We start from the raw sequence: 26173 nt of genomic DNA on the forward strand, positions 1-26173 counted from the left end.
TGAAATCAGTGACAGGCCATTCATGACAGAATCAGCTGCAGTGACCCCACAGGGATACTCAGCAGGGTGAGCGGGGGCACAGCTGTGGGGTGGAGTTGTGCAGTCACAAGATACAGGGACACATTCCCTGAGTCCACTGTTAGTGGCCCTGGAAGAAGCAGATATGTTATGTGAATGTGTTTTCTGACTGTTCTAGAATAATCTGGGATGGAATGGGGAAAATGCAGATACGGAACCCAACGAAGAAAGAAGAAGGGCTTTATGGATGCTTGGTGTCCAGCCATCTGGGTTCCGACACAGAACGTTCTCTGGTGTTGTTCGCAGGTACCCCGGAGTGATGCAGAAAGCCTGCTGGGTGTGGGGTTCCACATGCAGCTTGGGGGCCACAGTTCCTCAACTGCAGCAGCTTCAGTCACCCAATGCCACCTTAGTGGCATTTGGAAACAGCCTTATTTGTTATCTTTGTTACTTGCCCATTCAGTCATCATGTAGTCAGCCCTCCACTTACACATATGCTTCCCCCATCCATCTGCCTATCCCTCCATCTTTCAATTTGTTTATCCATCCATCCATTTATCCATCCATTCATTCTTCCATCCCTCTATCCTGTCCATCCCTCCATCCATCTGTCCATCCATCTATCCTTCCATCCATTCATGTCTGTCCATATATTTATCATCCATCCCTCTACCCACCTGTCCATCCCTCCATCCATTTATCCATACATCTATTCATTCTTCCACCCCTCTCTCCATCCCTTCCCTTATCTATCCATCCCTCTCTCCCTGCATCTTTGCCTCCAGCTGCCAACCATTCATTTATTCACCATATGTTTGTTCTTCTGTCCACCAGTTGTGTCTTCAGGTAGTGTCCTGTGAACTTACAGGTGCTCTGATGGACACTGAGAGATCCAGGACAGTGTCCTCTGCTCTCAAAAGAGAACTGTCTCCAGAATCATCCTCAGAGTCTTTATCAAGGGGCAGAAGTGAAGATAGAATCATTCCCAGAGCTTTGTCCAGGGGCAGAAGCAGGAATGTAATGCAGTTTCCTGTCCCCTTTGCTTCTAGAGGCCCCTGCCATCCTATCTGTGGAAAGAGTGGTCACTGTGCCCAAGCATAGCCACCTGTCAGTCGTAGTTGGGGGTGTCATCGAAGCCGCTTTGGGAGCCAACGTGATGATCCACTGTCCTACAGATGGTGAGTGTGGTCTCCTTCAGGTTGCCACATGGCTCTGGCAGTGGCAGAGATGACAGCTAGCATTTGGCTCACCAACCTTTTGCCTGGAAGGCTTCTCTTCTGCTTCCAGTGTGCTCGAGAGCAGAGCCACGGGCTGAACCCATTGCAGCATCTTGGTTCCCATGAGGCTGAGCTGCACATTCATGCAGGTGTAGAAAGGTTCCAGGCTGCTGGTCTAGTAGACAGTGGAGGGGCTGCGCCATGCTGTAAATATACTAACTAGCCATTGCAGTGGGTGAATTTTATGATGTGTGAATTACATTTCAGTAAGCCCTTATAAAAATATCAATAAATTTCTCTGTGTTAAATGGTTTGGCAATTCCCCCCAAAGTTAAAGAAATGACCCCCATTCCAGTGATAGGTATCCATGAGATGATTGAAAACACATGTTCACATAGAAACTCGTTTGAATGCTCCAAACTGTCGTTCACAAAGGCCCAAGTGCGGGAATGATACAGAGGTCCCCCATCTAATGAAGAGGTAGACAAAGCGTGTTCTCTGCACACTTGGGTATTTTTTTCAGCAATAGATAGAACCAGGGGCCTTATATAGATGTGGTCAGGGCCGAGTGCAGAACCTGGAGCCAGTACCACTGAGGGAATGGATCAGGGACCCGAAAACTCAAGAGACAGGGCAACAGTGGCCAGGAGAAGGTGAGTGGAAAGCAGTCTGGTCCAGGTTGGCCATGTGCACAGCAACTGCCTTTCTCACTGTCCTTTAGCTCTTGTCCTGGAATTGGCCACTTGTCCAAACAATCTTCATAAACTAGTCCTGCCTCTGGGGCTCATGGACACCCTGCAGAGGAGGGTATGGCTGGGGGTGCACAGGACTTTGGGGGCTTGTTTCCAAAGTCCCTTTGAGCCGGTGACCAGTGGGAGGGATTTTCTCCCCTTGGATCTGCCATTCTCTGGCTCTTGGGCAACCTGCTGGCTGGCATCTATCATGTGAGTCTCTGGCCTGTTCCCAAGGCACTTACCTTTGTTGTGTGCACTTTTATCCCATAGGTGTCCCTGCACCCCATGTGACTTGGGCAAAGGCAGGAGGAGGGCATCTGAGTGATGGTGACTCTTCGCTTCTCAGTGCGTCCCTGCGACTGTACAGTGTCGGCCTCCGCGATGAGGGCACCTATGTCTGCACAGCCACCAATGCCCTGGGGGAGGCAACGGCCCACACTGAACTACGCCTGCAGGGTGAGTGTGAGCAGATCTGCAGCAAAGGGACAGTGTCAGCCTGACCTGAGCACTGCCCACAACCCCATGAGCTGGCTCTGGGTCTCTCTTTCTGGGTCCTATGTCCTCTCTGCCTGGGAACCCACCCTGGGCCTGTTCATCTCTCGGAGTCCAGGTGCCTCTGCTTCCACCTCCATACCTGCCAATCCTCTTCCCTCCACCCCTCCCGCTGTGAGTGCCCAGTTACTCCCTGCAGCCCAGCACATGTGTGCACGTATTCCTGTATGCTCCTGCACAGGCATGCTTTCACACAAGTATGCCACACAAATGCATGTTTGTGTGATACACATGGACACAAGTACATGCTTGCATATGCATGCTTATATATGCCATACATAGCTTAGTGCACATACATGAACACACATGCTTATGCACATCACATGTAAGTTTGTGTACATGCATGTGTGTGCTTAATGCATGCACACCCACATATATGGACAAGTTTGCATGCACACTCATGTGTGCCACACATCATTTTGTGCACATACATGGATACATGTGCATATTTATGTACATGTCGTGTTGCACACAGATGTACACATATAGCATACATGCTTATGCACATGCATGAACATGAACACCTGTACACATGCAAACCATATGTAAGATTCACATAAGCATGCATAATGTGTTTATGCATATGACATGTATAAGCATGTTCATAAACACATATAAGAACCACTGTAAGCAACACACATAAGCACATATGAGTACAGTTATACACAGGAACCCAACACATGACATGTATAAGCATGTATATGTATACACAGGCACCCAGCATGTGACACATATGAGCATGTATGTGTACGTGTATATACATGTGCACCCCAGCACATAACATATATAGGTATATGCATTGTATATGGATACCCAGCACATGACACATATAAGCATATACATGTGTACATGGATGCCTTAGCACATCGCATATAAGTGTGCTAAGTGTATAAGTGTGGGCATGTACATGGATACCCCAGCTTGTGGCACATCTAAGCATATACATATACACAGGCACCTCAATTCGTGAGTTATATAAGCATGGTCATGTACATGGGCACTGCAGCTTGTGACTTGTTTAAGTGTGCACATGTACATGGGTACCCTTAGTTTTTGACATGTACAAGCATGTGCATATACATGGACACCCCAACTCATGACTTGTTTAAGCATTGCATGTACATGAGCACCCCAGCTTTTGACATGTATAAGCATGTGCATATACGTTGGCACCCCAGCTTGTGACTTGTTTAAGCATGTGTATGTACATGGGTTCTCCCTGTTTTTCTCAGCCTGCATAGGGAGAAGTGACCACAGCCCCACTGTTCCCACTCCTCTCATGCAGGCCCTGTGCAACTGTCCAGCCAGATTCTCCACCACCACCACCACACACACACACACACACACACACACACACACACACCACCCATGACCCTTCTGCCCCTCTAGCCCTGTCTGGAGTCTGCTCGATGCACTTTCCATCTTGATTGTCAGGAGGCTTTGAGCCCAGGGATGGCAGGGACACCCAATGTTGACACGGGGACTGACAGATTCCGCCCTAGAACACCCCACCCCACATGTACCCCAAACCAGGGCCTACTGTGTGGCTGGCACAGGTTTGCTCTCCTGTGACTCCTCTGTAAGACCCTGGGGCCACGATGAGCACCACGTGGTTTCTCACTGGCCAGCCAGTGACCTTCTCTCCCTTCCTCAGAACAAACACAGCCCAGCAGCCACTTTTCATTCCGCAAGAACCACAGGAAGCCCGAGGTCCACGATGCTGATCCAACAAGCGAAGCCCCCCCTCCAGGTCTGTGGTGTGGACGCTGGGAGGGGGGATCTCCTGGGCGGGAGGTGTGTGCAAGAAAATGAATTTAGCCAGCGGGCCCTCCAGGCTGTGTTTGCAATAAGTGAAATGGCACCAGGCACTGGGCCAGCTTCCTTCCTGTCCCTTTGCAGCCAGTGGTCCGCCATTCCTTTTGTACTGAGACATTTCTGGAAACCCACAGAGCTCCTCCCTCATAGGTACTAGCATTGTGGTGTTGAAGCTGCCGTCTTGGCAGCATGGTCTCCATTCTCTGCACACAGCACAAGATCTCACTTCCCCTGGTCTCAGAAGTTCCCCATGGCCACCACAGCCAGGTGGGGAAGACACTGGGTGCCAGGACATAGTGACCTCGACCTTACAGCTCTGCCAGGGAAAACACAGGGGAGCACGGGGGCCACTGGCCATGGTCCCCAATTCTTGAGGCTGTACAAACTGACCCCCATACCAAGCATCTCTTCTGTGAATGCCAGTTCAGCTGAGGAGCCTCTGGGCCCTTGACACAAGTCTCCTGGGACCAGTGTGGGGTGGAAGGGTAATACACATTACTCAGGGTCAAGGCTGACCCTTTCCTGACAGATCTGGAAGATCACTTGGTCCCTTTCCAGCCCTGTGAGTGGGAGCTGCTGTCCACTGGGTACACTAAAGGTCAAAAGATGCCTGGATCTCAAAGTGTCTGACAGTGCTGCCCACCTGGGACATTCTCCACAGATGTAGACCAATATTATGTAGGGCTGGGACATCATATAGGGGAAAGCGCTTGGCCTGCACATGGTTAACCAAGGTCTAACTTCAGGACTGTGTAAGGTTCCTGAGCCCGCCAGGAGTGAGTCTCAAGCACAGAGCCAGGAGTGAACCCCCGAACACAGAAATAGGAGTGAGCCCTGAACACAGTCAGAAGTGAACCCCAAGCATGAAGCCAGAAATGAGCCCCACTTCTAACACAGTGCTAGTATTATCCCCGAGCACAGAGCCAGGAGTGAATCCCTGAACACCAATAGTGTGTCCCTAAAACAAATGACATGGAAGGCTGAAGAGCTCTTGGGGACGGAGCATAGGCCTTGCAGGAGTCTGGTTTCATCCCCAGCACTCAGGGTGCCCTAGACACCTCAGGGATGAGCCGCAAGCATCACTCAGGGGTCCCCTACCCAAGAAAACTCAGATAAAAGTAAAAACAACAATGGGAAAGTGAGTGGAGCTGTGCCTTTGTCTGTTGTTCCGGGACCTGGAGCCAGCACCCTTTCCCACGAGAGCCCTTCTCATCCTCCTGACTCTGCTTGGACCTGCTGGGTAGCACAGGGAGGACTGTCCCCTCTCTTGGCTCCCCAATCCTATGGGACCCTCACCCAGCCTGTGGTCTTAGGACTTGTGGCCTGTGACAGGAGTGATGTGGGCAGTCAGGACTCAGGGCCCTCCTGTGCCACAGGGTCTCCAGAATTCAGGGCCCTCCTGTGCCACAGGGTCTCCAGAATTCAGGGCCCTCCTGTGCCACAGGGTCTCCAGAATTCAGGGCCCTCCTGTGCCACAGTCTCCAGGACTCAGGGCCCTCCTGTGCCACAGGGTCCCTGGGGCTGCTGAGTGCCAGTGGCAGCAGCGGATGTCCTCTCACACCTCTACCCTAACCCTTCACTCCTCTCCACAGAACTCTCCTGGAAACTGGGGCACTGGACGCCGTGCTCAGCCTCCTGTGGCCCCTTGGGGACCCGTGTTCAGAAAGCCCAGTGTGTAACAGCCACTGGGCAGCACGTGGTTGAGGCCCTGTGTGCCCACCTGAAGAAGCCACGGGCATCTTGGCAGCCATGCCACCCCCGGGACTGCCCCCCCAGGTACGGGGCCCCACCTGTCCCAAGGGTCCTGAGGCATCTGAGATGGGATCAGCTGCAGGTTCCTGAGAGAGGGTTCTGCTGACAGAACGGTCCAGGCCAAAAGCTTCCAAGATCACAGGGTTAAAAGGACCCCAGGTCACATGGTGATAAAGGTCCAAGCTATAGGGCCTGGGTAATAGGTAACAGGGCCCAGGTCACAGGTCACAGGTAACAGGACCTGGCTCACAGGTTACCAGGCCCAGGTCATAGGTCATAGGGCCTATATCGTTGGTTATAGAGGTCACAGGTTGCATGGCTCCAGCCCCTGGATTCGGGTTCGCAGGGTCCCTGTGCTGAGTCCCTGACTCACCTCCTGTCCACTTGCTATGCCCCTTGTGCCTAAAGCTTTCAGTCCACCCAGGGCCCCCAGCTTCTCCTGGACCCCACTGCTCTGTCTCTGGAAATTGAGGCACAGCTTGAACTTCCTGGGGCCCATTTCACTGCAGCTGCCTATCCCACTTCCTGTAGCATCCCGAAACTTCTCAGTGCTGTTCCCCATCACTGTTCAAATGTGAGCACTACCTCTGGCAGGCTCATCTCCAGCCTCACGCCTCATGCCTGCCTAAAGGGTCCCCTGGGCGGGCTTGGACTCGGACAGGGACAAGTCCCCCATTCCCCCAGCCACTGGAACTGCAGGGACAGGCCCCAGCATCTCTGCTGCCTCAGTTCAAGTCCCCACTCAGAGGCCTTGGGCAACAGCTCCAACAGTGCCACATCCTTCTGTAGGCAGGCACCCCACAAAGACCCCTGAGAACCAAAAGCATGGAATTGTGACATGCCATGCCCATCTTTTAGTTTGGGGTGGGAAGTGCTGCTGGAAGGCCCCTGGCATGCTCCTGCTCTGTATGTGTGTATGTGTATTTAGGTCTGAGTGTATGTGTATAAGTGTACTTGTGAGCATGTATGTGTCTCTGTGTGTATGTGTGAATGCACATGTGTGTGGTGTCTGTGTAAATGCACGTGTTAGTCTGCGTATGTGTCCGTGAATGAGTATATGTGTAAGTGTATGTGTGTGTGAATTTCTTTGTGTCTGAGGGTGTACGTATAAATGAGTGTATATGTGTGAATATGTGTCTGAGTCTAAATTTCTGAGTATGTGTGTATGTATGTGTATGTGTGTCTGCATGTGTGTGAGTATAAATGTGTGTGTGAGTTCATGTATGTATGGGTGTGGGTATCCATGAGCACATGTGTTCCTCAGTCAGCGTGAGCAGGCCACTCCATCCTGCTCAGTGTCATTTCACCTGTTCACATATCTGTTTCCAGGTGGGTCACAGGGGCCTGGTCCTCATGCTCTGTGTCGTGCGGCAAAGGGTTTCGCCATCGGCAGGTGATGTGCTACCGCACCAGAGCCTCAGGAGGGGTGCAGCTGCTGGCTCCCCCTGCCTGCGCCCCCAGGGACCGTCCCCTGGGCAAAAGAGCCTGCACCCAGCCCCCATGTGACCAGTGGGACATCAAGCTAGGGAGCCAGGTAAGGCCAACCGCAGCAGCCACCTAGCGTAGCATGCTAGTCTGAAACTCATGATGGCCTGGGGTGAGATGGGATGTGCTGTCCCAGCTGCAGCCCCTGGGTGACTCACCGAGGATCAAGGGTGTCACTGTCAGACATGACTCATGGAAGGCCCAGAGTAGATCAGAACCTTTGAGGTCTGGCTGCTGATGACCCTGGGGGAGGGGGACTGTCTTCATGGTGACAGTGCTCTGGGTGACAATTCTCTGAACTGGCTCCTGTTGATGTCACTCAGCAATGAGAACCCCTGACATGCTTCGTGATGCTGCTGTATCCAATATGGAAGCTGCAGCTCCATGAGGCTGTGGGAACTGGGCAGTGGGTGAAGGCTGGACCATCAGGCCAAGGACAGACCCCATAGCCCTGAGCGTACTTAGAAGTCCCCCAGAAAGGGAAAACAGTGCGATGATCGCACACAGATGGAAGACCTCAGAGTTAAACTTTTCCCTCCAACTGAATTCACTCTCGGGCTGGGGAGGCAAAGGGAGACCTCTGTCTCTTGGTCATTGCAGACAGGTGCATCATCTGAGTCCTGTCCCCCCCTCCCCCAGATTCCTGGGGTACCTGGGACCTGAATCCTTTGTCCAGGTCCTGCTGTCTCCGCAGGTCAGATTCCAGGGGCTAACCTGGCCTTTGCTTTGTTCCAGTGTCCTGAGCGTTGCCTGGGTCATGCTGGAAGCTCACAGCCACTGTGGGGACTATGTCCCCACCACAATGACTCCAGCTGTGAGGACAGCAGGTACCCACTGCCATGTTCCCCTCCCACCCCTGTCCTTCTCAGCCTTTTCTGTCTAATCACTGGTGGTGCTGTCCGCAGTGCCTGGCATTCCAGAATGTTCTCTGAAAGTAGGGTTCCATTGTCTAATGGTTAGCACTCTGGACTCTGATACACACATACAGGTAACCGTCAGTCTGCATGTTGAGCTTGTGACAAGAGCCCTAAAGAGAGTAAGATGAGCAGCTGTGAGAGTGCCTCCTCCATGGCTCAGGGCTGCATGTCGACGTGTGTTACCAGTAATGCTGTAGCAGGTTAGAAACCATCCCAGTTAAGATATGGTCCTGCAGAGAATTGAGCATGTGTGTTCAGGAGCTCTGCGGTGCCCAATCTGCAGGTAACATGCCCTCGAGACCCTAGCCAGGGGGGCGTGAGCATGAGATTGTTCAGGGATGGGCAAGGATCCGGTGCTGCCTCTGCTTTCACCTTCGTATCCATCCATCACCTTGGCTGCAGGACCCCAACTGGCCACGGGTTAAGGTGTCTCCCCAAGAAGTCCCATGCAGTGAGTGTCTGGTCCCCTAAGATTCACAAGTAGGATTTCTCCGATCAGCCCTTGGGGGTGGCTCCCTCTGCTGGCTGATGGGAGTATTGCCCCACCCGCCCTCGAGTCACCAGTAACACTCCTTTGGCACCCAGGTTCCTCAGTCCTCTCCGGGCCGTTCCCTCCAGAGGGCCTTCAGATGGCAGGCGTGGGGGCCTTCTGACAGAGGTCATGGAGGTGCCCTTGTAGAGAAGGGCTCAGGTTTTGTCTGCTTCCTTTCCTGCCCTTGCTGCGGTTCATCCCCCTTCTCCGGCCTATGTGCTCCAGTCCCCTGCGGACTGCAGGGAAGGAGTGACAGGACTGGTCAGGAGGGGACTCCGCCCCAGGTTTCTGCCCCCCACACCCCAGGTGATGTCTTTCTGAAACCTGAACATGGTGACTCTGCCCCCTCCTCTCCTGACAGTCCCTGCAGCTGCAGGTTAGCCCCTCCTGTCCCCAACAACCCCCAGACTTCCAGCAGAGGGGCTGGTGCTTCTGGGGCTGGTCATGTGTGTGGGGGGGGGGGGACTTGCAGGGACCTCTGTGTGCACTCGCCAGGGTCCTGATGCACATGTCTGCATCGCCCTGTTGACTTGGTTAGAAGTGTCGGGACTAAATCTCCCTTTTTGCTGGCATGGGACTGTCTGCTATTTCAGAGGCCACCCCGGGAGGAGCTGCTCGCCGCGGGACTGTATGGGCTGTTGGCTCCTGCACCCCTGGGGGTCTTGCTCAGCCCCCTGTGGTGGGGGCTTCCAGGTCCGAAGGGTGCGTTGCTTGCACCCCCACACCTGCCTGCCCCTGGCCGAGGGACGTTGTGTGCAGAGACATAAGCCTGCAGCCCGGAGACCCTGTCTGGGCCCCCCGTGTGAGCGTATGTACCCCCCACTTCTGCATGCTCCCCCAGCAGGCCAAGGCAGGCCCCAGTTCCCTGTGCTAGAGCCCTCAAACCTGCCAGAGCACCTGCTGCATGCCTATACACCCAGGGACCAGGTGGGGACCCAGCCCCCATCCCATCCCTTCCTTCATGGCATAGGACCAGATGCTGCTTTCCTAGAAGCACACAGTTTTGTTGGCGGAGGGGGAGTGGAGAGATGCTCCAGAGCAGAACTCAGGGCCTCAGGCCACCCCAGTGATGCTTAAGACTGGACCAGTCTGTTCAGTGTCTGGTTGGATGGTTGTTGGGGCCCCATGTGGCAGGGCAGGGGCCCTGTGACATCAACAGATACAAGCCCCCAAGGAAGCTCAACCCGGGCCTCGGGCGAGCTGTGGCATCTCCTCCCGCCTGCCCACAGGGGACTGACTGACCGGAGTCCACCCGCAGCTGCCACTGCTTCTGAGACACTGCCGCGCAGCGCCCCGAACACCTGCTCCTTGCCTGGCAGGCATGGGTGGTGCCAGGCCTATGGTGAGGCTGAGCTGTGGCCGCCCAAATGCTGCTGGGAAGAGTGAGGAAGACGGTTCCTCTCCCAGGACTGCTGCTGACAGAGACTTGAGAACCTGTTCAGGGGTTGAGTGAGGATGGCACTGCACAAGCCGGCCAGCAAGGGGGCACCCTTCAGAGGCCTACCAGGAGGCCCTTCATCTCGCCAAGCCAGACAACTTTGCCAGGAGACACAGATGGGCGGAGTCCAGTAGCTGATGCCCAATTACCCACAGGGGACGAGCAACTAGCACTCCCTGGAGCGGCCCAGATGGAGTGGTCTGAGCACTGTTCACAGAGCGTTCTCCTTTCCTGCCCACACTGACCGGGACTTCTGTGGAGTGTTCTGGAAGCCTTAGAAGGAAGTGACCTAAATATGGATTGTGGCAGCCAAGGGGACTGTAGGTAGGGTTCTTCCAAGAGAAGGGCCAGTTGGGCCCTGCAGCATCAGGGCTGGGGGTCAGGCGGGCCATGCAGGTGGGATTTGGGAAGGATGAAGGAGGTGCTGTCTCAGGAGTTTGGTGGGAGTTGCTGGAGGATGTTAGGTTAGAGTGGTGACGTCAGGTGCATTGAATTCTGTGGGGTGTGCTGGCAATGGTCAGGGCAGATGCCACGTTGGGTGCTGTGGTAGCTGTCCAGAGGGCTGGGTCTGGGGTTGGATTGTACATTCTGATGCTGACTGGGCTTCGCACTCCATCCCTCATACATCCCTGGCTCCTGCTCGGCACTGGGACACCATCTACAGGGCCCATGGGTGACGGTCTGGGAGAGCACCCAGGAGAGAATGCGCCGCTCTCCCAGGATTGGTGTGGCTGCCTGACACACAGGTTTGGGGGACAGAGTGGTCAAGGAGTGGTCATGAGCAGATAGGAGCCTGTGGCTTGTGAGTCACTCACTCTTGGCCATTAAAGGTTTCTTAGTTAAGAGGAATGTGGCCTGTAAAATGCTCTGTACATAGCCATTATGGGACGCTAAGGTGTAATATTTGATTCTGTACAGACCAATAAAGACGCAGGACATCTGTTTATCTTAGGAGTAGCATTTTTAAGAATGTGCCTCAGATGGAGAAGATTTGGGTTGTCACTTGGTGCCCAGATGCCGTTCCAGAGTGAACGGGCCTGTCCCAGCATGCGCAGCTGCCAGAGGGCTGAGGAAGCTGGCCAGTGCATTGGCCCTCTGGGGTGTACCTGTGTGTCCACACTCCTGGTGCTGTGCCTGTGGTGGGCATGGGGGGGAGTGCAGGGGGCTGTGCCTGGGGCATCCTTGGGGACGGTGAGGGGACTTGTCTGGGGCCATCCTTGTGGGGGAGACTATGCCTGGGCCATCTTTGGGGGTGGAAACTGTGCCTGGGGCCATCTTTATGTGTTGGGGGAAAGGGACTTGCCTGGGGCCATCCTTACGTGTGTATTGCAGAGCAGGAACTGTCCCTGGGGCCCTCCTTGCTGGGGGGGGGTGTCAGGTGCAGAATAGCTCCCCCACCCCCCCCAGCATCACACAGGCAGTGTCGCAGTGTCGGGGGCATGGGGTGACCCCTCTTATCACTGCCTTCCTAGGGCATACTACTGGCTATTGGGGGTGGAAGGGTGGGTGCTTTGGGGGTTGTGGAAGGTGCTGAGTGGGGTGCTATGTGGTGTTAGGGGTGGGAGGGTGAGGTGCAGAGTGGGGGGTGGCCTGTGTGAGAAGGAGCCCTGGAGCAGCCCCTGCCAGGTCACCCAGAACCTTGCAGAGCTGGAGTTGAGGGAACAGTGAGTATTCCTGACAACACTCGAGAATTCCCCTGCCTGCCTTCACCAAGAGCCTTGGCATTTCCAGGGTCACCTGTTGAAGGCCAAAGTCATTTTATTATAATGCGCGATGATGTTAACCTCAGGGATCAACAGTGGAACCCTAAGTAACAACGCTACCCCTAGGTAACAGTGGGACCCCCGGGTAACAGTGATACTCCCCCAGGTAACAATAGGGTCCTCAAGTAACAATGGGACCCCCAGTAACAATGGAACTGGCTTCAGGTAACAGTGGGGTCCCTATGTAACAATGGGACCCCCAGGTAACAATAATACTCCCCCAGGTAACAATGGTCCCCCAGTAACAATGGAACCCCAGGAACCCCAGGTAATAATGGAACTGGTCTCTCAGGTAACAGTAGGGCCCCCAAGTAACAGTAGGACCCCCCCCAGGTAACAATGGGATTTCCCAGGTAACAGTGATACTCCCCCAGGCAACAATGGGACCCCCATGTAATAATGATACTATCCCAGGTAACAATGGGATCGCCAGTAACAATGGAATCCACAGGTAACAATGGAACTGGCCTGCCAGGTAACAGTGGGACCCCCCCCTACATAACAATGATACTCCCCCAGATTAACAATGGGATCCCCAGATAACAATGTAACCAGCCCCTCAGGTAACAGTGGGGCCCCCAGGTAACAATGGGGCACTCAGCACAGTGGGACCCCACAAATGCTGCAGTGTGCTTTTTGTTTATTTGGGGGTGGCCACGTCTGGCAGTGCAAGGGGGTCACATCTGGTGGGCTCAGGGGATGGCATGGGGTGCCAGGGATTGAATTCCTCACTGTCCTGTTGCTCTGGCCTCCTGTGTGGTGCTTTTGTTTCTTCCTTCCTGCTAAGGCACAGAGGGGTTCTTGGCTCAGCTGGGAAGGTCAGTGCCTGCATTCTGGGGCCTCATCGGATAGTCCCTTCTCAGAACCGACTCAAGTGCTTTTGGGAGGCTGGGGACTTGCAGGCTGGGTAAATGCCCAAGCATTTCCTCCATGGCACTCAGCCAAACTGAGGGGCAGAAGAAGTTCTGCTCAGGAGGTACAGATAACCGACAGGGTGCTATCAAGCCCTCGCTTGCTTTTCCAGGGAAGAGCCATTGGAGAAATGAGTTTGTTTCACTGATGCTTTATTCAAGTTGCAGAGATGTGAGATGGCAGATGTCATTGCCATGAATGTGAAACAGCAAACCACTTGCAGATATTCCAGGATGCTTGCACCACGTGTTGCTGGGCTCTCAGGTAGGCACATCATTTGGAACATTACAAAGCTCCAGAAGAAAGTCGTGAGGCATGCTGTGCCATCCTGCAGTCAAGGGAACTGCAGCCGGCCCCTGCCTGGCCCCTTATAGATTCACGGTCACTCCAAGGCAGCCATCCTCCTGCAAACTCTCCCCTGTGCCTGTTTTCCTTTTCATCACTTCTCTTGGAGAAAATAGGCCACTGACCACCCGATTCCTGCCCGGGGGAAGCGGGCACAGACCCAGAGGGTCTCGTCTGCATGGGTCTTGCTGCTCACCAGTCCCCAGGGTCAGGAGCGGCAGCAGCAGCGGCAGCGACGGCAGGGGAGGTTGGACAGACTCGAGGCCCAGAGGCCTGCATCCTCTGCCCCACAAGACTTGTACTCTCCACCTCACCCAGCTTTGTGTGGCCCTGACCCCTGTGAGGAGCCGAGAGACCAAGTTGGTTTCTAGACTTTTCTTTGCACTCGAGAAATGACAGCCAGTGTACGGCTGCCTCTGTTCTCGCCACACTCACAAATGGAGCCGTGGGAGGATGCTGGCCGGCCACAGGCCTGTCAGGGATGCAGAGGTTAGTGAGGCTGGAGAGTAACAGAGATCAGGTTGACTTGCCTGAGGTCGACCCTGGTTGGATCCCCAGCAGCATTTATGCGCATCCGAGCACTACCAGGAGTGATCCCTAAGTGCAGAGCCAGGAGTAAGCCCTGAGCACCGCTGGTATGGCGGCCCCAACCCCCCTTGAGACCCCTCCAACAAAAGAAGGGAAAACCTAGATTAAAGGAGCTACAGCACCTTTCACAAGAGCCTCTTAAAGAACAGTGTGGGTACCAGACGTGTCTGAGGTACTGACTTCCTGTGAGGACAGCCTATTTGCTTGTCTAAACGTCAAAAGGTACTTTAGGCTTTCATTACCGCTCACCTGGAACCGGGTTTGCTCCAGAGAGCTGCCCACTCCCTTCTGTGGGTGGCTGCTGGCCCTCAGTAGGCCTCCACTGTAGGGGGCAGCCTGTGGAAAAAACGGTGGCCCCGGGAGTCTACGTTAGCAAAAAGGTAGCCTGGAGGAGAGGGAAAGCTAGCTGGGCACACCACCTGCTGCTTGGGCACAAATTCAGTGGAGTACATGGTCACCGCGTGGAAGGGTGCCTTACTGTGTGCGGGGGCCTGTGCGGGCCTGCAGCTCAGAGTGGGGACCAGGGCATGTGGCACATAGTGGGACCTGAATGTGCTCAGGCCCTCGAACTTCCCAGACAGGCCCGGGAGCGGCTGCTGCGGCCGCACAGGTCCCTGGCGGCTGACCTGCCAGGCAGGGAAGTGGTCGTGGGTGGTGCTTATCCCCTGGAAGGGCCCGGGGCTGCTGCTGTGGTGAGGCACAGGCTTGGCAGGGAGCACACGTGTGGCTTGGTGGGGGATGTAGTCTACGTGGCTGGTGCTGGCCAGTTGCATGGTGCCCAAAGGGGGCACGTACTCTGACACCACCCTGTTCTTGGGGGGCACCATCTCCCAGGGAGGGAAACTCTCCCGGAACTCCGTGGTTCCTGCAAAGCGGGCCTTGGGGCTGGCCCTGGGCTCTGCAGGTCTGCAGAGCCTGGCTGCCTGGCCTGTGAGGCCCTGGAAGGCCCCGCGGTGAGTGGTGAGGCTCTCCATAGGCTGGCTGGCTGCCTTGTACTCGCCCTTGGGCCTCACAAACCGCGGGGGCAGCTCGTGGGGTACGTAGTCCCGGCGATGGCTGGTGTCACCACTGAAAGGGGCAGTGGGGCACAGCAGCCCCTCATGGGGTCTGCAGCTCTGCTGCAGCACAATCTCGTGGGGGATGAAATCATCCTGGGAGGTGGTAGGGTTCCCAAACTGCACCATCGGGGGCTGGTACACGTGCTCCAGTTTGTGCAGCTCACGCCTCGGAACGGCCCAGACCCGGTAGTCGTCTTGGGGCAAATAGAAACAACAAATAGCCCATGAGTCTGCAGCCAGGCACCACCTCACAGTCTGGTAAGGGCCAGACACCCTCGGCTCCTGCTCCCGAGAGGGCTCGGACATGCAAGCTCTCTGGTTCCCAGCGGATCTTCATCCTGGCTTCTACCTTCCTCTTCCTGTGACTGTGTCCCATGATGCGAACTCTTACTTAGCTCAGCCCATCCCGACAGTGGAGCACAGTCCACCCTATTGTGATGATGGCTTACACATCGGGAAGGTGAGGCAATGCTCCCTGGAGCACCAAGAAAGCTGTAGTGTCTTTCCTTGGGCCGGGAGCCCAGCACCACATTGCACTGAGCAAAGCCAGAAATGCCTCTGCCTGCCTACTGGCCCACTGGACAAGGGCTCGGCTCCCAACACCTGGTGTGCTGGGAGGCTCAAAGACCCACAGGGATGCTCCACTTCAAGGTTGTGTCACCCGGAAAGGGCAAGTTACCTTTATAGGTGGGGACAGTGTCTAGCTTCCCTTGCTTTTCTGGTGGCCTCTCCGTGGGCCACACAATCACCATGGGCTGCACCTGGTGGGGATTAAAATCCCGCTTGTAGGTGGTGTCATGATCCACACTCCCTGCTTTTGGTTGATACTCTTCTGGCATGTGTCGAGGTGGCCTGGTGATTTCATAAGGGCGGTAGTCTGACCTGGAATAGAGACATGGGCAGAAAGCCTTGGGGAGGCGCTGTGGGCCCCTGGTGATTCTCAGAGTGGGGCTGAAGTTGATGCCCTTTCTTTGGGTTTTCTTTTAAACTTGAGAAGAGTACAGTGATGGCTGATGAACTATGTGCAAGAACAAATGGGGTTTCTGAGGCTCCGTGCAGTGTTGAGACAGGACTCACTGCTGCTGAGGAGTCCCTTGGAGCATCCCTGAGAAGTCCATGAGGAGCTGTCCTGGCTCTGCCATCTCTGCCATCACCGTCATCACAAGGTCAGCCTACTAGTGCTCAGAGGCTCACAAGTGCCCAGCTCCCTGCACTGCATGCCCCACACTCATCGTTGCTCTTGTGGTTTCGTTTGGGCCGCCCAGCGATACTCAGAGCTGACTCTGCACTCAGGGATCACTTCTGATGGAGCTCAGGGGGCCCTTTGAGGTGCCGGAAGCATCCTACCTGCTGTGCTCTCTCTCCGGCTTGTGGTTCATAAGGCCCAAGGTGAGGCCTTGAGGAGGGGTTGAGCATGAACAGCTTCAAAACAGCCTCCTGTCATGCTGACAGGCACAGGCCAGGTCCTGGTGAATATCCGAACCCAGTGCTGTGACCTCTGCTCGGACCCAGGGGGCAGGGGGCAGGGGGCAGCAGAGCCTGGACACAGGTGCAGCCCTGAGTACTCTGAAGCCACTTGAGTGAGGAGGGCCAGGGTGGCTCCTTGAGCCTCTCTGGTAACCTGGCTCAGGCTGCTTTGGGGCCTTCAAATAGGGTTTCTGAGATGAGGTGACTGGAACCGGAGGGTGGGTGAGGAGGGACATGCGGGGGAGGGGGAGGGGGAGGGAAACCTGGAACCTCAAGAACAGTGTCCAGTGTATGTGGTGTGGATGGATATGCTTGGGCTGGGGGCACACACGCTGTAGACTGTGGGCACGTGTGCTGTAGAGTATGAGCGTGTGTGCTATAGAATGTGGACACTTGTGCTATAGGGTGTGGGCACCCATGCTTGGGCTTCGGGCATGCGTACACAGGGTACTACAGTGTAAACAAATGAAAGAAGCCAGCAGGGCCCACCATGTTGGGATCTGGTAAGAACTGTGGTGTAGCTTACACCAGAGAGTGAGAGTGGAGTTGAGTCTTGTCTTGCATGCAGATGAGGCTGCTTGATGCCAGGGTCTGCATGTCCCCCAAGCACTACTAGGGAGTCACTCCTGAGCAGAGCCAGAAGTAGCCCCTGGGTGCCCCCAGGTGCTGCTGAAACCTCCCCTCCTGGCAAAAAAAAAAAAATAAATACACACATCTACCTATCTATATCTATATAAATATAGATATAAATATAGATATAGATAGATAGATTAGAGTATCCTCACACAGTGGTAGGGGTGAGCTTTTTCCTGGAAAGATGACGGGCTTAGACGTGTAGTCTGAAAGCTGAATTTGGCAGGTGCAGGCACAGTCAGGTCCGAAATGCAACTTGAGCCCAGGCAGAGCCCCGAGAAGTGAGCCAGTGTGGGTGCTCAGAGCCATGGCACCAGTGGCTGCTGCACTGCCCTCCCCCTATTCCTGCGGAATCAGCCTCGTTCCGCTTCCCTCAGTCCCTCACTCCTCACCACCTACTCACAGAGTTTGCTTCCTGGATCCAGCTAATTAGTTCTGTTGAAAGGTGGGAAATATCAAGAGCAGAGGAGTGGGGAAAGAAAGCCATTGTTTCTCATATTTACTTAAAGGTGGTGATGTCTTCCACTCGGCCTCGGTCCACAGCCTGCACTGCTGACCTGGGTTTGAGACTCTGGGGTGGGGCCACAGTGCCGTAGGAGGGGTACTTTTCCAAGTACTCTGTCATGGGACAGAACTTGCCGGTGTTTTCATAGATTTTTGTGGTTCCATGTGGGCAGTGATGGCGCCTGTGCAGAAATAAACTCACAGGTAACTTTCACCTTCAGAAACACCAAGTGAAGGTGGCATACTGACCAGAACTTAATAGGCGGAATCTTGATCTTTCAGAGCTGCTTCACCCAAGAAAGAAAAACCTACTTGTTGGGCCAGGAGAGCTGAGTTCTGTTCTTAGCGCCGTGACTCCCAGGGACCCCAACACCAGCAGCCCCAGCAGTTCTGTCACCAGGCAGAAGCACAAGACTACAGCCCGCCTGACCAGCTATCACTGGAAGGGCCCTGGGGTCCCAAAACACTGCTTGGAAGGGCCCTCACAAGAAAATTTTATTTTTAAATAAGCCAGTCCACTGTCTGTAGCTTAAGTGAAAGCACAGCAGAGCGAGGGCTGGCCTTGCATCGGTGGACTCCGGCTCGGTTGGTCACCATCCGGAGTGGGTATCCCTAAACGCGGAGCCAGGACTAAGCGCTGAACACCGCTCAGAAGTCTCCCCCAGATGCTCCCACAACTGCTGCTTCCCCACACTCATGGGGACCCCGTGTCCCCCTCCTGGGAGGAGCACTGTGAGTTCTGTGGGTAGGTGGGGAGCTGCAGAAGCTGACACCTGGAGGAAGGAGGGCCTGGTTCTGGGGGCTTTGGGCTGGTCTGGGCTATGGAGGAGGCTGCTTGGTGTGCAGACTGGCAGCGCCCCTTTACTGCCCATGGCTGCAGCTCTCCGTGCCGAGGTCTTTGGGAATCTTCCTGAAAGCCTGTTCAGGAAACAGCTGCTTCTCTTCTATTCTGTTAGCTGCTTGGCCTCTCTCATGTCTGCAGTAACCAGAGCAGGTGGTAGCACCAGCAACCGGCCAGTGTGGCAAAGAAACTTCGAGCAGCAGGGGCTGCCCTTAGCATGGCCATGAGGGCAGCACTGCCCAGTGAGTGTGTCTGGCCGCCTCAAGACTTAAGCTCAGAGGGGATTTTGTGGTTTGGGGGCCACACCCGGTGGTGCTGGAGGTTATCCTGGCTCTGTGCTCAAGGGTCAACTCCTGGCAGTGTTTGGGAAAGCAGGTGGTGCCGGGTTTTGGACCAGGATCAGCCTCATGCAGGCAAGTACCTTACCCCTGTGCTTGCTCCCAGCCAGCCTCCATGTGAAAGTGCTACCTTTGCATAGGGCTTGGGATCTCAATACAGGTACGGTCTTACTTATGTATTTATGTACATTTATTCCATTGTTTAAAAAATGTGACAGGATTGGGCTAGAGTGATAGCACAGCGGGTAGAGCGTTTGCCTTGCATGCGATTGACCTGGGTTCGATTCCCATATGGTCCCCGGAGCACCGCCAGGAGTAATTCCTGAGTGCATGAGCCAGGAGTAACCCCTGTGCATCGCTGGGTGTGACCCAAAAAAAGGAAAAAAAGAAAAAGTGACAGGATTAACAGCAAACCCAAGAAAACACAGAAACAGGAATTTCAAGTCCCACCATTTTGAAACATCTTTCTGGGAGGAGGCTATGTGGAAAGGCTGACAGTGCCAAGCCAGGGACAGCAGGGGCTGAAGGAGATGCAGGTGGTCTGTGGACAGGAATAGCAGAGGAAGCAGTTCCTGAGCTCAGAGGAAGCAAGTGTCAGAGGAAATGCCTTGGGGCAGAGGGACCAGGGAGTCTGGTGGTAACACAGGCACACAGGAGAAGCCAGTAGGGGCAGTCAGGCCTGAAGGCTGACTCAGGTGACAAGAAAGAAAAAGCCACAATTCCTGCTCCCATCCATGACTCAACACCCGCTGTAGGCTGGAGCAGGGATCTGATGAAGAGGCGGGACGGGCCTTGTGTCTTGCTAACATTGGGATATTTAGATATGAAACTTTTCGCTCCATCTTCAAGGATTTTCTGAAGTCATTTGTTGGGAAGTTCTTTCCTCTGCTTCACCTACTTTGCAGAGACTGGGGAATAACATTGGACAAATTATTGTTTTTCAACTTTCTGCCCATTTACCTCTTTATTGTATGTTGCAAGTTTGCTGTTGTCGTTCAGCAGCATGAGGGCACAGGGCTCGAGTCTAGGTCCTCTCGGACACCGTGGGCCCTGTCCACTCATCGCCAAGACGCCTCTGAAGGAGGACCCTTTCAGAACACCGGCTCTCACATTCCCATGTCCTATGTTTCAGGTCTATGAACCCAGGGGCACTCAGACTATGGCTTTCTACCCTCAAAGTGGGGTCACTAGACTTTTCTCACATGCAACCCATGACCTGTCCTTAAAGATCACCCAAGGTGCTGAGAGTAAGCTTTGGGGTAGCAGGCACAGGAGCCCTCGGTCCTCTCTACTGCCGAGTCCCCCTAACAAAGAAAAAAAATAGATTTTCCTATAGGAGGTGGGGTCATTCCCTGCTCAGGGACTGTGCATGGGTCCACGAGGGTTACTGTCACCTGTCTGTCATAACTGATGAGGACAGACTATAGGATACAAGGACAAAGCACCAGAGGCCTGACAGTGCTCTTGGGCTCCTAAGATACCACACATTTACTGTATAGTTTTTTCCCACTGAAGCTACAAGTGTCTTTGGAGTCAAAGACTCAGATTCTTGGCCTGTCACCTCAGAGAATTTTGGCCTCTCTTGTTTCTGGGGTCCACTTTTGTGGTGGGTTTCACTACTAGAGTCTTTACTTTCCTCAGACAAGCAATTCCCCCCCACACACACATACACTATTGAGGGTCACTGTCACCCATTAGTCATGTCCAGAGATCAGATATGTCACCATTAGACTATAGGAGACAAGGACATAGCAACAGAGGCCATTTGGTCCTAGACCTCACCAGACCTCCCCACCCTTCTGAAGCTGGCTCAGTCACTCCCTGCGCACTGAACAGGCTCCACTACTGTCTTCAGAGTCCTCAGCTTACCTGCTGGTGCATACAGACCCGTGGCAGCCTCTGACAGCTTGTCGAGGAGGTGGAGAGATGTTCAAAGGGCTGAGTGCAGCTTTGCATGCTGGCCCCCAAATTTGAGCTCCATTACAGCCACAGTGATGCCCCGAAGCACCACCAGGTATGGTCACAAAACAGAAAACAACACAGCACTGCAATGTCCTGGGTTTAGAGCTGCTCTGGGGTTTGTTTCTCCTGGGGCTGGGGAATCCTTTCCTCAGCTGGGTTCCTTCGAGAATAGCAAGCAGGAACTCTTTTTTTCAGCCCAGGGTATAATAGCAGTTGGGGGCCATAGGACACCGGCAGATGAGAAGCGGATGTGTGTCCCACCACGTGCCCAGGCCAGACCCCTGGACCTGTTGTTCCTATGTGGTGGGCCGGGCACTTCCCACCATGCTAGAGGGAGATCATGGGGGGGGGGTGGGATTCAGCATTTCCACAGAGATGAAAGGCAACTGGCTGCCTGGTAGGATTAGAAAAAAAAAAAGGGCTTTCATGAAAGGACAGGAAAGTAAGAGAAGGGCCATGAAAAAAGTGATAGGCCAGGGAAAGGAGGGGGAAAGAGAGGGGCAGAGGAGAGAGGACAGTGGACACTGCCCTAGTCTCAATCAAGCTCCACTGTTCTCAGCAGTCCACAAGTGTGACTGCTCCAGTTTTTCGAGAGGTCTGCACCTGAGAGAGGCACCCTCTTGCTGAGAAGGTGTGAGCTGCTCTGAGCTTCACGGTGGCTATCCACAGGAGGGCCCAGTTACCACAGCTGGGTGGAACCTGACTGTAACTAGGAGACTGCAGGCAACAAAAATTCACCATTTTCTTGCACACCAGAATTAATAGATTCAAACCCCTTCTCTAACCTACTCTTGTTAATAGAAACGATGGCAGCCATGAAACTGGCTTTGCATAAACTTGCAAGAAAGAATGTCTTCTCGGAGGGGAGTGGCAAGACAGAGGACCCTAGAGCTCCCTAGTATTTACTGAGCCAACAATGATCTGAGGGTTGGCAGTGGGGCAAGAAGGTCTAGGCTGCGTTCACGGGAGGAGGTAAGTGCCCCGGCAGGGAATGCTTGGGGGCTGGAGTGGGAGGAAACCGGCAAGGCTCCGAGGAAGCTGGAGGGGATAAGCTCCGAGGAAGCACGGTCGCGGTTTTGCCCAGGGGCGCTGGCTTTCCCTGCGGCTTTTGCTCACTCGGCCTCTCCATCCTCACCTGCCTCCCACTCCTTCGCCTCCTTCCATCCCCCCTCCGCCTTTCCAGCACGTCTCGTAGCCTCCCATCACGGCGCGAACGCCCCCCGCGCTGCTACCGCCCTGGGTCCCGCGCCCGCCTCCTCACCCGCAGGTGCAGATCTGACACAGACACTGCGTCCTCATGGCTGCACCGCCGCTCCTTTCCGCTGCCCCCACGCGTCGTCAGGGCAACCGCGGCGCCCGGGACGCACACCCGCAGCGGACTTCCGGCTTCCGGCCGGCCGGGCCGCTTCCGATTGCGCAGGCGCGCGGGTCAGAGGTCAACGCGTGGCCCCGCCCGCAGGACGCGACTAGTCGGGCTCCGGCAGTCTCTAAGGCGGCGGCACCTGTGGGGTCCGGGCGGCGGCGAGCGTGAGTGTTGCGAGGCGAGGAGAGGGCGGCTGCCCGCGAGCCCCCGTGCCGGGGTCTTGCAGCCAGCCCGCCGCGGGCCGGGCCGGGGGGTCGGGCCGGGGGTGGGCGCGACCCCGGACGGGACGGAGCCGCCGGAGCTGACGCTCGTGCCCGTCGCCCGCAGGACATGGCGCTGGGCAGTGTGGACCGGGTGATCCGGCTGCAGCGGGACCCGGCGCGGATCCGCAACATCTGCGTGCTGGCGCACGTGGACCACGGTAGGGCTGCGGGGCGCGCGTCACGGCGAGGGCGGGGGGGTGTGTGGCCGCGCACACGCATGTCTCGGAACTTCCGCATCACGGCGAGGGCTGTGTCAGTGTGAGTGTCAGTGTCCGCGCACACGCATGTCTCGGAACTTCCGCGAGGGCTGGGCGTGTGTGTGTGTGTTTACACGCTCATGACTCAGAACATCCGTGTGCTGGCACACGTCAGTCACGGCGAGGGCAGGTGTGTGTGTGTGTGTGTGTGTGTGTGTGTGTGTGTGTGTGTGTGTGTGTACGCCCATGTCTCAGAACATCCACGTGCTGGCACACGTCAGTCACGGCGAGGGCAGGGTGTGTGTGTGTGTGTGTGTGTACGCCCATGTCTCAGAACATCCACGTGCTGGCACACGTCAGTCAGGGGGAGGGCTGGGAGTATGTGTGTGTGTGTACGTGCATGCCTCAGAACAACCGCGTGCTGGCAAACGTCTGTCACGGCAAGGGCTGGGTGTGTGTGTATGTGTGCGCATGTCCCAGAACATCTGCATGCTGGCACATGTCAGTCATGGCCAGGGCTTGGTGTTTGCATGTGTTTGCATGTGTGTGTCCCGAAACATCTGCGTGCTGATGCTCGTGAACACAGTGAGAGAAATGTACTTGTGTGTGTGAGAGAGAGGGGACCTGGAACATTTATGAGCTGGCACATGTAGACCCTGGTGAGAGCCAGTTTGTGGAGGGAGGGCTATGAGTGCATGAGTGCACACACACGTTTAGGAGCACACAGAGGGGCAGGTGTGTATTTTAGAAGTCAGTTGCTTCTAAACTTGCTCTTTGAAATTATGTTACTAGGACTGACCTTGAAGACCTTGATATGGTTATTAGGAGCATGTTTATTGGCATTGCTTAATTGCCTAATATTGTTGCCTCCTAGTGGTACAGCTATGAGTGAAAGAGTATGGACCTTCTTGGTACTAAGGTACTAGGGGATGGAGGTTTGCCACATCTGCCATGGTGATGCCCTGTGTTTCTACAGCATAGTGCATACATGGCAAACAAATGCCAGTATTAGTAGTCTTGAGCTGCCACAGATGTCATTCCTTAAAGTCACCATTTGAAGTTGTGTGCGATATTGTGACTTTCTGGTTGGATACTAGGTTACATTTATGCCTGCATGAAACTGATGCTCCATAGGCTCCTTGCACTGGAGGAGATGACAGGCTGAGTTTCTTTCCCAAACAAGTATTTTCTAGGGGTAGGAAATTTTGTTGGAAAATTCCAGTCAAGGTCATGGGTAGAAATACATGGCCTAGTTTAAATTCTAATGTTGCATGGTAATGCTTTCCCCAGCATATCTCTCACAGGTAGATTTATTGCCACATAGTCACTCATCTCTCATTCTGAGCAGTGAAGATATCAGTTTATAGATGTCAGCACTGTTAAGGATAGTGGGTGATTGATGTGGTTATGATAAATTCCATTATGTTTTGTAAGAGTTTATGTCAGGTGCAAATGTTTTGATTGACACAAGTGTGCATTGGGGCTGGAGCGATAGCATTGCCAGCATCCCATATGGTCCCCTGAGCACCGCCAGGAGTAATTCCTGAGTGCAGAGCCAGGAGGAAGCCCTGTGCATCACCGGATGTGACCCAAAAAAAAAAAAAAAAACAGACACAAGTCTGCATTTTATTTATTTATTTAGTTTTGCTTTTTGGGTCATGCCTGGCAGTGCACAGGGGTTACTCCTGGCTTTCCACTCAGGAATTACTCTAGGCAGTGCTTGGGGGGCCATATGGGATGCTGGGAATCAACCAGGGTCTGCCATGTGCAAGGCAAATGCTCTCCCTGCTATACTATCGCTAAAATGCAGACTACACTAAAATGCAGACCAGCTCCAAGTCTGCATTTTAATCTGTAAATTATGTTCCAACTAAAATAGTTCTACACGTAGAAGGTTGCTTGCGGGGGCCGAAACGATAGTACACTGGGGAGGGCATTTGCCTTGCATGTGGCCAACCTGAATTCAATTCCCGACATCCCATATGGTCCCCTGAGCACCTCCAGGAGTAATTCCTGAGTGCAGAGTCAGGAGTAAGTCCTGAGCATCACCGGTGTAACCCAAAAAACTAATTAATAATAAGACGCTGTGATTTTTTTTTCAAAGGTTGCTTGCTCACTTTTCTGGTGATACTTTATATGATGTTTTTCATTTGCCAGTCCATGGACCAGTGTTGGACTGTGGTTGTAGGAAGGTTGAAAATCACTGCCCTGTGGCACCATACAGTGCTGGAGTCAGTGTCCCTCCTGATGGTGATAAAAGCCTAATGAAACTTGTTAAATTGTCTCTTAGATCTTTCTGCACTCTGTCTAATAGGAAGTCTTTACTGAATCAATTCTTCGTCTCAGATACTAAATTTGTAGGTACACCCCATCCTCTCCTCTCCTCCCCTCTGAAAAAAAATTAATAGAATTTAATTAACATTGTTGTTTTAATAGGAAAAACTACTCTGGCTGACTGTCTTATATCTAGCAATGGAATCATTTCCAGCCGCTTGGCAGGCAAGGTATGTTATCAGTTTGACTAAAACCTTTCAGTAGAGTAATCATCTGCGATGTGATAAAGAGCTGCTAGTTATACTCAACGATTAAAACTCTATAAAGAATAATTTATATATCTAAGAACTCTTACCAAGGTTAAATTGATGCTGAGAAAAAGTTAATTGTATATTATTTTATTGGTTTTATTTCTTTACATTATTATTCTCTCTCTCTCTCTCTCTCTCTCTCTCTCTCTCCCCCCCTCTCTCCCCTCCTCCCTCCCCCCACCTCTTCCCTTCCTTCCCTCCCTCCCTTCGCCCCTCTCTCCTGTGCTTAACCTGGCTCTGTGCCCAGGGATCACTCCTGGCCATACTCAGAGGACCAGATGGGGTGCTGGGAATTTACCCAGATTAGCCATGTGCAAGGCAAACACCTAGTCACTGTTCTGTCTCATGGGCTCATACATTATTATTTTCTAAATGCAAATAGGAGTCTTTGTTACAACTCAGGTGATAACAGCAGGATGGTGGAAGTTTTCACTGAGAGGGAGAGTTCTCACAGGTGGATGAACTAGGTGGTTTAAGGAGAGCTGGGCTGATCTGAGTTTAGTCCCTGGCACCCCATTTTGCCCTCTGAGCACTGCCAGGAGTGATTCAGAACACAGACCCTGGACTAAGCCCTGAACACAGCTGGGCGTGGCCCCAAAACAAACAAACAAAAATCAAATATGATAAATTGGAACCTCTGTTCAGATTTGAGGGTATGTGTGTGTGCTCCTGAAAAGGGTGACCTCTTCCACCCACCTACTGAACCTTCTCTACTTTCCCCTTGATTTTTGTTTTGTTTTGTTTTGTTTTGGGGTCATACCCAGTGGTGCTCAGGGATCACTCCTGGGGCGGTCTAGAGGGCACATATGTGGTGCCAGAGTCAGCCGTATGCAAGACAAGCGCCTTCCCTGCTATATTGTCTCCCTTCCCCTTTAACTCGATAGGCTTTTTAGG

General features: G+C 53.9%; 3 protein-coding genes across 13 annotated transcripts in view; 2 read left to right on the top strand and 1 right to left on the bottom strand.

Moving 5' to 3' along the window:
- Nucleotides 1–11406, top strand: part of ADAMTSL3 (ADAMTS like 3) — a 52774-nt gene extending 41368 nt beyond the window's left edge. For all 7 annotated transcript variants that reach the window (XM_055143042.1, XM_055143045.1, XM_055143043.1 and 4 more), the window contains 9 exons: nt 197–324; nt 1068–1196; nt 2240–2425; nt 4176–4271; nt 5929–6112; nt 7418–7622; nt 8309–8400; nt 9616–9830; nt 10252–11406. In XM_055143042.1, coding sequence (XP_054999017.1) covers nt 197–324; nt 1068–1196; nt 2240–2425; nt 4176–4271; nt 5929–6112; nt 7418–7622; nt 8309–8400; nt 9616–9830; nt 10252–10259 — 1243 coding nt within the window. In that variant the 3' untranslated portion in view covers nt 10260–11406. The remainder of the gene's footprint in view (nt 1–196; nt 325–1067; nt 1197–2239; nt 2426–4175; nt 4272–5928; nt 6113–7417; nt 7623–8308; nt 8401–9615; nt 9831–10251) is intronic.
- A 1889-nt stretch (nt 11407–13295) lies between these two features.
- On the bottom strand, nt 13296–22297 carry SAXO2 (stabilizer of axonemal microtubules 2). Of its 5 annotated transcripts, none has more exons than XM_055142006.1 (4): nt 22133–22297; nt 17784–17912; nt 15806–16008; nt 13296–15320 (listed from the first exon to the last, which is right to left on the bottom strand). In XM_055142006.1, exons 1-4 carry the CDS (start codon nt 22168–22170, stop codon nt 14377–14379), a joined length of 1314 nt encoding a protein of 437 aa, XP_054997981.1. In that variant the 5' UTR covers nt 22171–22297; the 3' UTR covers nt 13296–14376. The 5 variants fall into 5 exon arrangements, with proteins under 5 accessions (XP_054997981.1, XP_054997984.1, XP_054997983.1 ...); XM_055142009.1 differs by having other exon boundaries at nt 17730–17912; XM_055142008.1 differs by having other exon boundaries at nt 17784–19817; nt 22133–22193.
- Nucleotides 22268–26173, top strand: part of EFL1 (elongation factor like GTPase 1) — a 48386-nt gene continuing 44480 nt past the window's right edge. Inside the window, exons 1-3 of the mRNA XM_004617540.2 lie at nt 22268–22398; nt 22562–22655; nt 25131–25198. Coding sequence (XP_004617597.1) covers nt 22565–22655; nt 25131–25198 — 159 coding nt within the window. The 5' untranslated portion in view covers nt 22268–22398; nt 22562–22564. The remainder of the gene's footprint in view (nt 22399–22561; nt 22656–25130; nt 25199–26173) is intronic.

The sequence above is a fragment of the Sorex araneus genome, chromosome 6 (assembly GCF_027595985.1).
Source record: "Sorex araneus isolate mSorAra2 chromosome 6, mSorAra2.pri, whole genome shotgun sequence".
In the NCBI taxonomy this organism is placed as follows: domain Eukaryota; kingdom Metazoa; phylum Chordata; class Mammalia; order Eulipotyphla; family Soricidae; genus Sorex; species Sorex araneus.

Excerpts from the sequence above, each read along its gene's own strand:
- SAXO2 (XM_055142009.1), bottom strand. The coding sequence starts at position 22,170 with ATGAGGACGCAGTGTCTGTGTCAGATCTGCACCTGCGG. Across the intron at positions 17,913-22,132 it reads TGTCAGATCTGCACCTGCGG|GCGCCATCACTGCCCACATG; the intron begins GTGAGGAGGCGG and ends ATTTCTGCACAG. Across the intron at positions 15,321-15,805 it reads CACTGTCCCCACCTATAAAG|ACGACTACCGGGTCTGGGCC; the intron begins GTAACTTGCCCT and ends ATTTGCCCCAAG.